Raw genomic sequence first — 17,805 nt, 5'->3', positions numbered from 1 at the left:
ACATTTTTATGTTGTAATGTAGATAAATTACATACAAAGACCAGCCTTATAATCATAGTCTTCACAGATGTCACTGTTAACTTCACTACCAGTATCAAACCTTTTGATGAATCCAATCACATGTAAGGTTCAGTGATTGCAGTTATGTTTTTATGGACAGTCTTTAAATAGCTTGTTCATAACAGCATCAAGCCCTCACAATTTTGGTGTCATACTGTAGGTATCAAAAATTAGATCTGCATTCACTGTTTTATTCAGTACTTAGGTGTGAGGTGACCTTTAAAGGCATCCAGCACTGACATAGCTCTCTTACTGAATAGTGCAACAAGGCTAGGCGCTCCATCATTAATTCTGTTGCCATCCAGTCTTTTTTTTTATTGGCAATGGATCACTAACCCCTTGGGGAAAGTTTCCTTGGGCAAAGTTTTACATCTGCAGTAACATCTAACATAACGGGAATTCTTTGTTTCTCATCTCCAGTTGTTCCTAATAATTAATTGTGGAATCTTTTTGTTGTGCCTACTGCAACTCAGCATCTCTGCTATATGGCGAGTAGCAACTTTCCTTTCTGGTATTGTTGTTCCATTTATAACTCACTGTTGTATTGCTCAGCTACGAAAGATGGGCATCTCACTGGTGTTGTCAGTCTGGTGCAGAGGGCAGAATGCTACTGCCAGATTTTGATTACATGCCTCTAGAAGTTGGTGAGCTTCTCTGCAATATCTCATATCAGTCTCTGCGCTAATGAAGTATTTTGTTGGGTACGGGGGCCACATCTAAGTGTTAATCTGTGAGCCAACTGTATCTACTCTAGAACTCTATCTGTGTTATGATTCATCACTATCGGTATTGTCATTACTCATCTCCCAAAGTGTTTAGCTACCATCCAAGCCACAGCCTTGAACTTAGTTCAGGATATTTCCTGGCATTTAACCCTCTGTAAGACCTCCTTGCAGTGTGCAGCTCATTTCAAATGCAATCAATACCGTGCATTAGATTGATCCAAACCATAATTTTTGCCATTTTCTTTATGAGATGCACTTTTCGTGTAACAAGTAACCTCGAGTTTGAAGTTTGCATCATAACTGCACCAAATTCTGGAGTCTGTTGACGTTTTCCTTGCAAGGTTAACACTCACCGGTGAAAACTAAATTTCCCCCTTGTGTTAGGGAAAAATTGTGTCTACCCTTTCACATGAAATACGAGAACTGTGAATATAATAACATTCAACAATCAAAGAGGGTTACATTGTTATCTCAGAAACAATGGTTAATTTCCAAACATTAGCAGTATCATTACTCCATTTTGATCTAAGAAATGAATACTATAGCTGAAGTTTCTTTGATGTGAATATGTACTGTTATTTGCATGGCCACACAGGTAAAGCTGCTTGTTAATTTTTTGTGGCCAAAATTGGTCAAAAAGTGCATTTGTACATGGTCCAGTCACATTGATGTGACCATTGCCTATGTTTGTCGTCAGCAAAGAATAACCACTCACAGACAGCAGCTGGCAACACTAGCAGTGAAAAGTATGTAAAGCATGCATTGGGGGGATGTGGGAATGGAGTGATTGATCTGACGTCCAAAAGGACATGATTATTGACTTTCGGGCCAAGGGTGGAAGCATTTCCAAAATGGTTACGCTTGAAAATTTTTAGCATGCCACAGTGGTTAAAGTACGCTGTGCATGGCAAAATTGTGCTATTGTGGCACCAAGGCAACTTTGTTGTACCATGGGCTATAAATGGCAAGGGTGAATGACGTCTGTGGCGTTGTGCAACTGTTGAGCAACTGACCGTACAGATCAATCAAGTGGTCACCAGCATTGATGTTTATGCACTGCCACAGCAGGAGCATGGTACATGCATCCACGATGACTGCTGTTCATTGGCAATGAAGGCTGGAATTTGCACATCAGTGCCACAACTGGACATCCAGTGAGTGACAACAGGTGGACTTTTCAGATGACAGAATGAATGGGTCCAAAACTTCCACTCAGTCTCTCATGGATCCATCTTGTGTTGAAACAGACAGCAGACAGGAAACAGAAATGTGGAATGCTGCATTTAAATGACAATTATCAATATTAGCACCCCAGTAACGGGGGGAGAGGGGGGGGGGGGGGGGGGAAATCACTGCTTAAAGTGAACAAGACATCAGATCCTAACTGAATTCCAATTACATTTTACATTGAATACACCAAGCAGTTAGCTTCTTTCCTACCTCATATTCACTGGGAATATATTATGTAGTGAACTGTCTTCCGTAAACAGAAATGAGTGTAGGTCACTGGTGTTCACAAAAAGTATAAAAGATCAAATGCATTGAATTAGAGACAAATATCACTGATGTCCATCTGTAGAAAGATCCTGCAGCTTATTCTATGCACACACATTACAATGTTCCTGTAGGACAACAAGCCTCTCTCAAAGAATAAGCACAGATTCAGGAAAACACAGCTTGCTTTATTCACACACATCTTGCAAGCCTGTATTCTTAGATTTCTGAAATATGTTCAACATCCAAGTGCATTCTCAGCTACTAACAATGATATGATCATACATAGTATCTTCGCAAATATGTGACTGGCTCAATAAATATTTGACTAATAGAACCTAGTATGCTGCACTGGACGGTGAATGTTCAATGAAAATTAATATTTTACAGATAATTGGATGATTGTAGGATCTGCAGAAAGACTTGGACAAAATTTCCACTTGGTGCAATGAGTGCCACCTCTTTTTAGTTGTGGATAAATATAAGATAATGTTTATCTCAAAGAGAAAGAAACCAAACGTACCCAGGTATAATCACATAATCAGCAGTGAATGTATCGAGCATTTTGCATTGTACAGGATGGTGCAGTTAAAAGTAGCTCGCCTCCCCTTAATGCGAATGCTATATTTTGACTTTTGAAATAAACAGCTACTACAATTAACAGTTTTGTGCAATAATCAATTCTTAGCGTTCTTCTGTAAACATTTCAGTTTATTTCATCAGTGAAGTTAGACATTTCTCCCTGCGGTCTGAAAAATGACTTTCTCGATTGAAGAAAGAATTGAAATTGTGGAAGCAAATGTGATAACAGGTTCAGTTAAGGAAACATGAAATGTTTGGGGTCAGTTATCCAGATAGTGGACTACCAGCAAAGAGAGCAATACAAAGTCTGTATAAAAACTGGGGCACCTATGGTTCTGTGCAAAAACTGAAAACAACAGAGAATTCCTTTAGTTCACACACCAGAAGTTATTGCAGACATTCACCACAGAATTATTCAGAACCCAAAGAGTCTACAGGTAAATTGGCCCAAAAGGAGCATATAAGTAGATGGAGTTGCCAGTGGTTATTGAAAGGTCTTAATTTGAAGTGATATCGTGTGATAGTTGTGCAGCAGTTACAGAAGGGTGACAGTCAGAAAAGTGTAGATTACTACTCTTGGCTTTTGAATAACATAAATGATGGTTTGTTAGACCCTTTTCATTACATCATGAGTGATGAAGCATGTTTCATCTTTCTGGTCATGAGAGTTCATACCTGTAGAACATAAAGATACTGGGCAACAGAGAACCCTAATTACATAGCATGTCAGCAACCACTCCATGATGGAAAAAATATTGGCATTTGGTGTGGTGGAACAGGAACACGCATCATTAGACCAATATTTTTTGACACTACCCTCAACGCGGTTGCATGTATGGAAAATTTTGATACATTTTCTGCTCATCTCACTGAATATGAATGGTGATACTGCTTCCTCCAGCAAGATGGACAACATGCCACATATCTGAGGTATCCCTGAAGTGAGTTCCTGATGTCTTCCACATTGAGGGACGAACTGTCAGCAAACATTTATGGGTACCAGATTCGTTGGATCTAACAACATGTTATTTTTTCCTGTGGGGCCACTTGAAGAGCATAGTCTATGAAAGAAATCCACATACAATACAAGAACTGAAAGACAACATCATCCATAAAGTTGCTGCCATCAATATGTGAACTTTACACCGAGTGTATCTAATATGCTTAGATGTGTGCAGCTGTGTATTGATGTTCTAGGGGTTCACTTTCAGCATCTTCTATAAACATATTTTTTACTGTATTTTTCATTGTAAATAAATGGTAAGTTCTTTTTTTCTCTTCATTTTTGTAATTTCACTGCATTTCTTTTATGCTTACACAGGCTACTTTTATCACCCTGTATAAGTATTTAGAGGTAATACCATGAAGCAATATGGAATGCGATGTTCACATTAAATTAGTATTAGGGAAGGTTCGGATTGTTGTGGGAAAGACATTACACACAAAACACTACTACAACTACTTCTACAGTATTGTTACAGAATTTGGAGTCATTATCAACTAGGCATGACAACAGACATTGAACAAATTCAAAAATAAGCTGCTTGGATGATAGCAAGTCAGTACAGCCCATACTTAAGTGTAACAGAAATGCTCAGAAATGAGAATTTTCGGAAGAAAGATGATGTAGTTGCCACATCATTATGTTAAGCAAATTTATAGAACTTGTATTCAAAGACTGTGTAATCGTTGTGCTGCCACCACTATATTTCTCACATATAGACCATGAGGCAAAGACAAGGAAGATTAGGTTGTGTATAGATGCATTTTCACTTTCTGCAGCACGCAAATGGAACAGGAGAGAAAATTTATTATATTGGTGTGAAGTAACCTGTGCCATGCACTGTACAGTGGCTTGCAGAGTATAGATGTAAATGTAATCCTAACCCTAATACTCGATTTTATGCTCACACTTTAGTACCTTTTTGGAGATTGAGAATCTTATCTGTGTGAATCAATATGAATTCTGCGAACACTATTGTGAAACTCAACTCATTATGTTCATCTATGAGATCCAAAAAATAGTAAACAGTGGTACCCAGGTTGATGCCATATTCTTTGACTTTCAGAATGTGTGCAATAGAGTTCCACACTGTTGACTAGTGAACAAAATACTGAATATAAGAGCAGGTATCTGATTGGACTGAGGATTTCCAGCACCTAAAACTTAGCACATCACAATCAATGGAGAGAAACGAGCAGATATGAAAGTGACCTTGGCCATACTACAAGAGAGTGTTGCAGAGCAGAAATGCTCATAATATATATAAATAGTCCACTGGATAATTGCAGAAGTTCTGAGAATGTTCACATATAATGATGTTGTGTATAGTGAAGTTGTAATTCCTGAAATATGGAATAAAATATAGAAATACCTGGATAAACAAATGTAACACATTATGCTCAAATAGGTGGAAAGGTCCATTATTAATGAATAGCTGCTGGAAGAATCTTAAGGAACTGAGAGTCAATCATAACACACACATCCGTCATTTGACCGATTCTTGAGTATTGCTCATTAATATAGGGATGTTACCATGAAGGGTTAATAGAGGATACAGAGGTGGTCCAGAGAGGAACAACATGTTTTGTCATGGGCTGATTTAGTAGGAGCATGAGCACCATGGAGATGTGTCATGGAGAAATTCTGAGAACACACACTTTTCAAGAAAAGTGAAGCCACATGCTACTTCCTCCTATATAAATCTTTTAAAATAGTCATGTTGGTAAAATCAGAGAAATTTGAACTCCCTGAACCCTTACTGACACTCTTTCTACACATGAACTATTCATACAAGGAACACTGTTGGCAACACTGTGCCAACGCGGACTCTTTGAGTATTTGCTGCACTAAATAATTATAAAAAGCGTTGTTATTAAGCTATTTTTAAATGTCTACAGGTGTTATAAATATAATATAAGTGTTGTTAAAATAGTGGAAGTGTTAGTGAAGTATAAATTAAGATTAAATGGTGTAAGAAGCATATTTTTCTTCTCGCGCCTGTAGCACGAATCCTAGGCCTAATTTCACGTGCGTGGTGTTACATTAGTGGAAGTGTTAGTGAAATGTTAAATAAGATTAAAAGGGGTAAGAAGTTTATTTTCCTTCTCGCTCCTATAGCACAGATTTTAGGCTTAATTTCATGCGCGCGTATCGTAAGTAAACAGTGACTTAACTTATATGTAATCACCAGTTTTTTTATTCATTACTCTTTCAATTTATTTATATCTGCCTGAATAGTTTCTAGGGTCCTTTGTTTACGTATTAGTCAGTACTTAAATCAGTTTATACGATTTCTGTTTTTGCCATGAGTGAGAAGTGTGTGGCATGCCGTAGGATCGTTAGTTCCGGGGTATGGTGTGATGGGTGTTGTAGTTTCTTTCATTGGGGCGAATGTAGTGGTGTGGGAAATGGGGACATAAATGAGGCTCACCAGTGGTATTGTAGGATCTGCAGTAGAGATTGGAAAATACTGGAACAGTAAGGGAAAATTGCAGCTCTTCAAGCTGACCTAGACAAGGCAAGGGAGGATCTGGACAGGTTAAAGAGGGAGAAGGGTGAACAGAGGTGGGAAGTGGCAACAGGTAATAGGGGGAACAGGCAAAGGAGAGCATCAGACAGCTTTATGATAAATCTTGAAAATAGATTTGACCTGTTGCGTCAGTCAGAATCGGATGAGCCTCATGTAGCTGAAGCTGTAGAAAGGGCACAACAAGCTTTCAAGGACTTGAAAAAGGTAGGAAAATTTGTAAAGAGAAAGAAAGTTCTGTTGTTAGGTAGTTCCCATGGTAGAGGTGTTGGCCAACTACTGCAGGAAAATCTAGGTCCAGAGTACCAGGTCACAAACTTTTTCAAGCCTAGTGCAGATCTGGGTCAGGTAACAGAGGATATAGGTTCTTTATGCAAAGATTTCATGAAGGAGGATGCTGTGGTTATAGTGGGTGGTCCGGGAAATAGCATTGACAGAGACTCTGAATATTCCATAGACATAGAGAGTGACCTGGTGAATAGCATACGAGTGTGGGATTTGTGTCTGTGCTGAGACGCCATGATCGGCCTCATTTGAACTCTTCTGTAGGGAGGGTGAACTTGGAGTTGGAGTGGCTGCTTAGGACGGATATATGATCCCATATTGGTTTGACTCCTGTGGATGCTATTGATAGGTGGGACTACACTAGGCATGGCCTTCACCTCAGTAGGAAAGGGAAGGGAAAACTGTCTGGGTTGATTGCAGAAAACTTAAGGGGGGACACTGTCACAAGTGGTAAAATACCAGTGGTCACAGTTGTCAGAGGGATGCCTTTTTTAGGATAGGGAAGGGGGATAGAAAACGAGTTTTAAGAGAGATTGGCAGACACACTCAGTTTGAGGAAACAGATGAACAGGAGTCAGATTTTAGCATACAGCCTCCATTTAAACAATGTTTAACAGAAAGTAATCAGAAACTGCCAGTTCATCTTCACTAAAGCAGTTATAATCCCATTAGTATGCAGTATCAGTTATCTTTATTACACCAGAACATTTCAGGACTCAGAAATAAAGTTGATGAACTACACATTTGTATCAATGAAATAAATTCATCTAACCAAATTGACATAATCTGCTTCTCTGAACATCAAGTAACCACTGGTATAGATATGTTAGACATTTCAGGATTTAAGCTAGCTTCCTACTTCTGCAGAGTAGATATGGATGGAGGAGGAGTTGCCACATTTATTAAAAACTGCCATAAATTCAAGAACATTGACATTAATAAATTCTCAAATGAAACAACAAGTTTACTGTTACCAGTCACCGTTTTATTTTTTCCACGACGCGTTTTTAAGGTTTAAACCTCCATCATCGGGTGGATTTACATTAGTTAGTATTACATATGTGTGTATGTTGTGTTACGGCTTTGGAGGAACTTGTGGCACTGCCTAGTGGAGAAACAAGACACTATTTCAGAATATGGTTTTGGATAACTTTTGACAAAAAATTAAACTGATATCTAATGGTAAACTTTAATAAGTAAACTAGAGTACCTCCAGTGGTCACAGATTCCTTTTTCTGTCGTAACACTTCACATGTATACTGCCACATTTGTAAACAAATATGGCGTCTGGAATCAGCTGGGTGCAAGGTTCATACAGCAGAAGAGAAGACATAATCGCAAAGTGAAAAGAAAATACATCGTAACAACATTATTACAGAATAATCGTTTAAATCATTTGGAGGTGTTTGTTTTGAGGTGTCAAATATATGTGTGTGTACTTCAGGTGGTATATAAATCCAATTTTGAAAGGTTAAAACAGCTAAACATTCGTACTCGTTTATGCAATCAGGTGAAATGTTAAAATGGCTTAAACTTCATACTTGCTAATAACAATTAGGTAAAATGTTACAGGCTTGAATTACAATGATCATATTGGCTACAGCAGTAAAATCATACATAGATGACACTCTTAGAAGAAAGACAGAGAGGAGAGAGAGAGAGAGAGAGAGAGAGAGAGAGAGAGAGAGAGAGACAGAGAGAGGAAGGAGTGATTATATGAGAGCAAACATTTACATGGCAAGGAGTCTTAGGATTACATGTTGCATATATTAGTTGCCTAAAGGTTGGGGTAATACACTGGTTAATGTTATAAAGTATGCAGATAAATATACATTTGTGCCAGTAGTTGATGTACATACAGTTTTAAGCTGACAAGGGGTACAAGCTGTTGGTGTGATGGATTATCTGTGAATGAGGTCAATCTCTTGTACTCTTGGCAGGTGTCAATATTTATGGTAAATATTAGGATGTGTGCACATGTGTGTGTGTGTGTGTGTGTGTGTGTGTGTGTGTGTATTTTAAGAGTGTAGGCAGTTGCTGAAAACAGAGATGATACTATTGTAAGTATTGTCATTTTTGTCATTTAAGATGGATTCTAGTTGTTTCATTTGGTGTTTGTATATTTGGAGTGTTTCAAGGATGTCTAGCTTCCTGCCTTTTGGTTGGATGTGTAGGATGCTAATACTTGTGTTGTTAACATGGTGATTTGTTTCATGTAGGTGGGTAGCTATTGCTGATGTGTGGTATTTTTTGTTTTTTAGTGCTGCCATGTGTTCCTTGAACCTTATCTCAAATGATCTGCCTGTCTGGCCTATGTAGAAGCAGTCACAGTCCAAACATTCAATTTTGTACACACCTGTGTGATGAAGTGGGTTTCGTGTGCCGATGTTGTGGGGTAACTTCTGTCCAATCTTGTTGTCTGTTGTAAAGGATATGCTTATGGCTTTCCATTTGAAGACATTAGCAATTTGGTATGAAATGTTACCCAGAAAGGGGATTGTATGGAAGATGTTATTTTCTTTTTGTTTTTTGTGTTGTGATTGCGTTGCATTATTGAGTGTTGTAGAGTGTCTACTACGGAGCTGTTATAGCCATTTTCAATAGCTGTTTGTTTTATTATTTCAATTTCTTGATCACATTTATCTTCTGAGAGTGGTAGCTGGATAGCTCTATTAATCATGTGCCAGTATGCTGCCATTTTGTGTGCTGCGGGGGGGGCAAGAGGAGTTGTGGATTGTAGTATGTGTTGTGGCAGGCTTCCGATAAATTTCAAACTGATGTCTGTTATTCTTTATTGTAATGGTAAGGTCTAGGAAATTTATACTGTCATCTTTTTGGTGTTCAACTGTGAATGTTATGCTTTCATGGGAGTTGTTGAAAAACTGATCAACTCACTGATGTCATCTTTTGTGCCTTTGATTAAAATTATATCATCTACATATCTGTAGTAGTAGATGATATTTTTGAGAAGGTGGTGATTGGAATTCAAGATTTTGTCTTCTAGGTTACTTATAAATATTTCTGCTAACAATCCGGAAAGATTTGAGTCCATTGCCAGACCATCAGTTTGTTTGTAGATTTAATTGTTAAATTTACAATAGTTGCGTGAAAGTGTGAATTCAAGCAGGTCCATTAGTTCTTTAATGTGAGTTGAAGGGATTTTTTTGTGTTTATGTAGGTTGGCATTAATTATTTGTAGTGTGGGATCTATTGGCACAGATGAATGTGTGGAAAAAATAAAACGGTGACTGGCAACAGTAAACTTGTTGTTTCATTTGATGTCAGTAACAGTCACGGTAAAGCCTAACCTAAAAATGTTCGCATTTGAAGTTAATCTGCCCAGTCAGGCAATCAAGGCTATTTTCGTGTACAAGAACAGTGCAGAAAAGGTCGCAATGACGACACAACACATACACTTCAATAGGAATTGTCTCAAGAAGAACGTCATCCCTAATTATGTCAAGATTGACATCAAAACAAGCACAACAACTGCGAAGAAAATACTGGAGATCGCACGAAAACTCTGGGTGAAAAATGAACTGAAAGAACTTTGTATTAAAAAAGAAAAGTTCAACACACAGCTTTATAATGCAGACTTACAATTGGGAAAGTTGCTTCATAGATTAGAATATGATTCCATAACCAAAAAAGTCAAAAGAGTACACTGAGTTCATCATACAGAAAACGAAAGCTACACAGAAGAAAAAACTGGCCAATCTTATAAAGCAACAATTACCTCCCAAACCGAACAAAAACAGCCAAAAGAAGCACACATTCTACACACCTTTCCTCAACAACACGAACATAATATTCACTGCAGAAGAAGAGGCACTACTCTGCAAAGGCTTAAAACACAATGTTCAAGCTCCGCTGGACCAAAAGAACCAAGAGAAGCTCATCACTTGTGTCACACAGATCTTGACCATCGCCTTTAACAAGCAAACCGACAGAATATCAGCCTGCCACAAAATTAACGAAATCATTGAAAAGGAAATTGCAAAACCATTCCCAGCATACAAGAAAAGAGAAGAAGCCGTTACATGTACCATTAAGACTAAATTAAACATGAATAATGCAATAATTGTAAAAGCTGACAAGGGCAACACAGCTGTTGTAATGGACAGAACAACATACACAGAAAAAACTTTAGACTTCTTCCAAACCAGCAACATAAAGATCCAACAGCCAGAATACAAAAGGAGATTAAACACATTTCAAACAACATTAACTTTCTACTCACCATCCAAGAAGCAAGAAACATTGTAACAATGAGCCCACAAGCACCTTGCCTTAGGCCACAACCTAAGATACACAAAGATGGGACCTCCATCAGGCCCATAGTGAACTGTAGGAACAGCGCAACATTCAAGCTCAATAAAATTCTCTTCAGAATTCTCAAACAGGCATACACATTCAATAAGGAGAGAACACTTAAAAACACAACAGAATTCACACAATATGTCAAAAACATACAAGTACCTGATGGAGCCACACTTGCCTCATTCGAGATACAAAACCTTTATTCATCTGTGCCAATAGATCCCACACTACAAATAATTAATGCCAACCTACATAAACACAAAAAAATCCCTTCAACTCACATTAAAGAACTAATTGACCTGCTTGAATTCAGACTTGCACACAACTATTGTAAATTTAACAATAAAATCTACAAACAAACTGATGGTCTGGCAATGGGCTCAAATCTTTCCGGATTGTTAGCAGAAATATTTATAAGTAACCTAGAAGACAAAATCTTGAATTCCAATCACCACCTCCTCAAAAATATCATCTACTACCACAGATATGTAGATGATATAATTTTAATCAAAGGTACAAAAGATGACATCAGTGAGTTGATCAGTTTTTCAACAACTCCCATGAAAGCATAACATTCACAGTTGAACACCAAAAAGATGACAGTATAAATTTCCTAGACCTTACCATTACAATAAAGAATAACAGACATTAGTTTGAAATTTATCGGAAGCCTACCACAACACATACTACAATCCACAACTCCTCTTGCCACCCCGAAGCACACAAAATGGCAGCATACCGGCACATGATTAATAGAGCTATCCAGCTACCACTCTCAGAAGATAAATGTGATCAAGAAATTGAAATAATAAAACAAACAGCTATTGAAAATGGCTATAACAGCTCCATAGTAGACACTCTAAAACACTCAATAATGGCAAAGCAATCACAACACAAAAAACAAAAAGAAAATAACATCTTCCTTACAATCCCCTTTCTGGGTAACATTTCATACCAGATTGCTAATGTCTTCAAACGGAAAGCCATAAGCATATCCTTTACAACAGACAACAAGATTGGACAGAAGTTACCCCACAACATCGGCACACGAAACCCACTTCATCACACAGGTGTGTACAAAATTGAATGTTTGGACTGTGACTGCTTCTACATAGGCCAGACAGGCAGATCATTTGAGATAAGGTTCAAGGAACACATGGCAGCACTAAAAAACAAAAAATACCACACATCAGCAATAGCTACCCACCTACATGAAACAAATCACCATGTTAACAACACAAGTATTAGCATCCTACACATCCAACCAAAAGGCAGGAAGCTAGACATCCTTGAAACACTCCAAATATACAAACACCAAATGAAACAACTAGAATCCATCTTAAATGACAAAAATGACAATACTTACAATAGTATCATCTCTGTTTTCAGCAACTGCCTACACTCTTAAAATACACACACACACACACACACACACACACACACACATGTGCACACATCCTAATATTTACCATAAATATTGACACCTGCCAAGAGTACAAGAGATTGACCTCATTCACAGATAATCCATCACACCAACAGCTTGTACCCCTTGTCAGCTTAAAACTGTATGTACATCAACTACTGGCACAAATGTATATTTATCTGCATACTTTATAACATTAACCAGTGTATTACCCCAACCTTTAGGCAACTAATATATGCAACATGTAATCCTAAGACTCCTTGCCATGTAAATGTTTGCTCTCATATAATCACTCCTTCCTCTCTCTGTCTCTCTCTCTCTCTCTCTCTCTCTCTCTCCTCTCTGTCTTTCTTCTAAGAGTGTCATCTATGTATGATTTTACTGCTGTAGCCAATATGATCATTGTAATTCAAGCCTGTAACATTTTACCTAATTGTTATTAGCAAGTATGAAGTTTAAGCCATTTTAACATTTCACCTGATTGCATAAACGAGTACGAATGTTTAGCTGTTTTAACCTTTCAAAATTGGATTTATATACCACCTGAAGTACACACACATATATTTGACACCTCAAAACAAACACCTCCAAATGATTTAAATGATTATTCTGTAATAATGTTGTTACGATGTATTTTCTTTTCACTTTGCGATTATGTCTTCTCTTCTGCTGTATGAACCTTGCACCCAGCTGATTCCAGACGCCATATTTGTTTACAAATGTGGCAGTATACATGTGAAGTGTTACGACAGAAAAAGGAATCTGTGACCACTGGAGGTACTCTAGTTTACTTATTAAAGTTTACCATTAGATATCAGTTTAATTTTTTGTCAAAAGTTATCCAAAACCATATTCTGAAATAGTGTCTTGTTTCTCCACTAGGCAGTGCCACAAGTTCCTCCAAAGCCGTAACACAACATACACACATATGTAATACTAACTAATGTAAATCCACCCGATGATGGAGGTTTAAACCTTCGAAACGGGTCGTGGAAAAAATAAAACGATTACTGGTAACAGTAAACTTGTTGTTTCATTTGATGTCAGTAACAGTCACGGTAAAGCCTAACCTAAAAATGTTCGCATTTAAAGTTAATAAATTCTGTTTAGAGCAGCATCTAGAAGCATGTGCAACAGAAGTAGAGTTCCATAACAGATCCTATATAATAGTAACTATTTACCGAGCACCTGCAGGAAATTATAATCTATTCATAAATCATCTAGAAGCTCTTTTGGGTTATTTAACAGGAAGTAACAAAGAAATTTTGATTGCTGGTGACTTTAATACAGATTTTCTAATGCAATCTTCCAGTAAACATTTACTGCTAGTAATCTTGTCTTTCAATCTAACTCACACTGTAAACTTTCCAACTAGGATCACTAAATCCTCAAGGACAGCCATTGATAACATTTTTATAGACAAATCAAAGGAACAAAATCATATCATAAAACCTGTAATAAATGGACTATCAGATCATGACATGCAGCTCCTTGTTTTAGATGTAAATTCTAAGCAGATTATCAAGACTGCTAAATCTGAGTACAGGAGAGTATTCAATCAACCAAAACTTGAGTGTTTTAGAAAGCTGATCATAGATATGAACTGGAAAGATGTTTATAGTGCTCATGACATGTATGAAAAATATAACACATTCATAAACAATGTCAGTACCATGTTTGAAAACTGTTTTCCTCTAAAAGTTACTCAAATTAAACAGAAGTCTATTATAAAACCATGGATCACACAAGGAATAAAGATTTCCTGTAAGACAAAAAGGAAAATGTATCTGTTGACCAAGAATAGCTCCAATGCTGATGATTTAGCTAAATACAAGGAATACTGTAAAATATTAAAAAAAGTAATTCAGATATCTAAACAAATGCACTACGAGAAGAAGATAGCAATGTCAGGGAACAAAATAAAAACAATATGGGATATAGTGAAAGAGCAGACTGGTAGAACCAGAAAGGAACAGGAGCAAATAGCACTAAGGGTAGATGACACATTAGTAACCGATGGGCGTAGTGTGGCAAATCTATTTAACATGTACTTTATATCCGTTACTGATAGAATGGTATTGTCAGGATCAGTAAATAATGCCCTTGAATATCTGAAACTAGCCTTTAAAAATAGCTTCAGGTACATGAATATGTCACTCACTTCACCAAAAGAAATAACTTCCATAATAAAATCTTTAAAAACAAAGCATTCTAGTGGTTACGATGAAATATCAACAAAGTTAATTAAGGCATGTTCTTGTGAGTTTAGTACAATTCTAAGTTACTTGTGTAACCAGTCAATTATAACTGGGACATTTCCTGACTGGCTGAAATATGCAGATGTTAAGCCTCTATTCAAGAAAGGGGAGAAAGAGATGCCATCAAACTACAGACCGATTTCACTTTTGCCAGCATTCTCAAAAATTTTGGAAAAAGTAATGTACAGACAGCTTCTCAACCATATGACCACAAATAATATATTATCAAGAACACAGTTTGGATTTCTGAAGGGTTCTGATATCGAAAAGGCTATTTACACCTACAGTGAAAATGTACTTAATTCATTAAATAACAAGTTACAAGCAGCAGGTATTTTCTGTGATTCCTTTTAAATAAATTAGAACTCTATGGTGTCACGGGCAGTGCTGCAAAATGGTTCAAGTCATACCTCGCTAACAGGAAACAAGGGGTGTCAGTGCAAGGGACTAGTGAATTAAGTCATCAGTCATCATCAGAATGGGAAGAAATTACATGTGGTGTCCCACAAGGATCCATCTTAGGGCCATTGCTTTTTCTTGTGTACATTAATGATCTCTCATCCGTTACACTGCCAGAAGCAGAGTTCGTTTTGTTTGCAGATGACACAAGTATTGCAATAAATAGTTTGTCGAGTGTAGTTCTAGAAAGATCTGCTAATGATATTTTCATGGATATTAGTAAATGGTTTAAAGCCAACTCACTGACATTAAACTTCGAAAAGACTCACTATATGCAATTCAGAACCTGTAAGAGGTTTCCACCCAGCATATGCATAAAGTACAAAGAAGGGCAGATAGAAGAGGTTGACAGTCTTAAATTCCTGGGATTACAACTTGATAATAAATTCAGTTGGGAGGAGCACACCACAGAACTGCAGAAACGCCTTAACAAATCTGTATTTGCAATTCGAGTGTTAGCAGACATAGGCGACATAAAAGTGAGAAAACTTGCATACTTTGCCTACTTTCATTCCATAACATCATATGGTATAATATTTTGGGGTAACTCTTCAAGTCAAACAAAAGTTTTGAGAGTCCAAAAGCGTGTAAGACGTATTATTTGTGGAGTAAATTCACGGACGTCTTGTAGAAACCTCTTCAAAGAACTGGGTATACTAACTACTGCCTCTCAGTATATTTACTCCTTCATGAAATTTGTCCTAAATAATATATCTCTTTTTCCAACAACCAGCTCAGTTCATACATACAATACCAGGAACAAAAATGATCTGCACAAGGACTTAAAAGCACTTACTTTAGTTCAAAAAGGGGTCCACTACTAAGGAACACTCATCTTCAATAATTTGCCAACAAACATAAAAAATTTAGTTACAAATAAAGATCAGTTTAAAAGGAGCCTGAAAGACTTACTAGTGGCCAACTCCTTCTACTCCATTGACGAATTTTTTAATAGAAACAAATGATGTATTGTATATATTCATACTATTAGTATTGTTATTTCAGCTTTTCTTTAAAAAAAAAAAAAAAAAAAAAAGTGACACGTTCCATATCCAGGAGGATCTCCTCAACACGGATCTATGGAACGAAAAACTAATCTAGTCTAATCTAACAGGAAGGCAGGAAATACTCTCCACCACACACTGAATGTTGTCATGGATGTAACCTTTTGTGCAATGATGTATGTTCAAGTAAGTCAGGAAAACGATCATTAAAATAACTGGCAGGCATAAGACAAGCCTCATCTGTGAATAACACATCTGTATGTGAATGGCATTTTGTTGAAGGCACCAGTGAAAAAATTCTATATGGGATGCAAAATTGGATAATTCTTGTATTTGCATTTTCTGAAGGTAGCATATGTGTAGACTGTAATCCTGCAATACCTTCCAGATGGTGTACTGTGGCTGACACATGTGCTAGCCGAACATATCCTCAAAATCTAGTCTCCTCAAATCATGCCTTCCACTGCCAACATATTCATGATGGCAACTTCTTTTCTCATAATTGCTGTTAATCTGCATCAAGGGTACTGTGTATGGACATCATCTATTCTTCCCCTGACCTCATCATAGAATATAACTAGACCTGAGAAGTTAAAACAGTTTTAATCCTAAATGGATCCTGAATGAACCATTTACAGACAAATGACAAGGATCACTCCAGGTTTAGGAACAGAACAACAACTCTCTGTGTCCCTCACTGATGACCACTGTTCAGAAACACTGAGACAAAAAGATGTATTTTCAATATAAAATTTAAAAAAAATCCTCTGTGTGCAACATACTGTCACTCGAAGTTTGTTGATGGGACCTTGAAACACCCTGTATTTCAGGAAATTTAATAAAGATGAAGTGAACTTATGTTCAGCTGTCAACAATCAGTAGCAGGTAACAACAACACCCAAACAGCACAATGTCAAGTCACATTTGCAATTCCATACATATGGCAGAAAATATCTGAGGCATGGCAGCATTGTACCACACTTTACTAAGCTGAAAGTCAAGAACAGGGCTCACAATAAGAAATAACTTTTTAAAGAGGAATTTTTGGTGAGTATTCCCTGAACAAGATTTGTTACATGATAGTTATGATATGGAGACTCATACAATTGAAAGATTAAGTGTGAATATTGACTTTTAACCTATTACTTCTTCAATAAATGGCAGCCAAGTTTGTGCCTTCAACCTAGGTCTATTATCATGCAGAAAATCTAAATTCTGTGGGAATATGGTAGGCTATCTCATCACTTACCTACTTACCTGCAGTTCTACGCAAATTATTTTAGAATGGAGATTAAGTAATGCTTCTATTGCAATATAAAGGGCATAAATGCACCAGTTGTTTGCCGCAAGTGCTGGCGATAGTACCATAAGAAATCTGCGACTCTTTTTGACAGCATTTGCATATGTCTCAGGGATCCCTGTAACAAATAAAAATAATGTAAATTTTCTTATGGTAATGGAAAGACCTTGGTAAGAAATCACCAAATAAGTTGAGGTGCTAAGTCACCGATCGTCACATGAACAAGATGAGAACTTGTCTAGCTTTCAGGTGAATGCTTCTTCAGAGTTAGAATTTACACCCCCCCCCCCCCTCCCCCACCTGCCCCCTCCTCCCACAAAAATTCACACACATATACACACACCAACACACCTGTACAGCTACAT

The 17,805-nt window shown here is 37.2% G+C and overlaps 1 protein-coding gene across 2 annotated transcripts in view; it reads right to left on the bottom strand.

Moving 5' to 3' along the window:
• The window catches only part of LOC124776346 (X-linked interleukin-1 receptor accessory protein-like 2), a 141,097-nt gene that overhangs the window by 5,972 nt on the left and 117,320 nt on the right, over positions 1-17,805 (bottom strand). The window contains exon 8 of one of the 2 annotated variants that reach the window (XM_047251295.1): positions 17,398-17,558. In XM_047251295.1, coding sequence (XP_047107251.1) covers positions 17,398-17,558 — 161 coding nt within the window. Of the gene's footprint in view, positions 1-17,389; positions 17,559-17,805 lie in introns of both variants that reach the window. The other variant, XM_047251296.1, reaches the window with a different exon arrangement.

Source organism: Schistocerca piceifrons, chromosome 2, assembly GCF_021461385.2.
Source record: "Schistocerca piceifrons isolate TAMUIC-IGC-003096 chromosome 2, iqSchPice1.1, whole genome shotgun sequence".
NCBI classification, from domain to species: Eukaryota; Metazoa; Arthropoda; class Insecta; order Orthoptera; family Acrididae; genus Schistocerca; species Schistocerca piceifrons.
The sequence above is the reverse complement of the archived record's forward strand: the minus strand, read 5'-3'. Positions and strand labels throughout refer to the sequence as shown.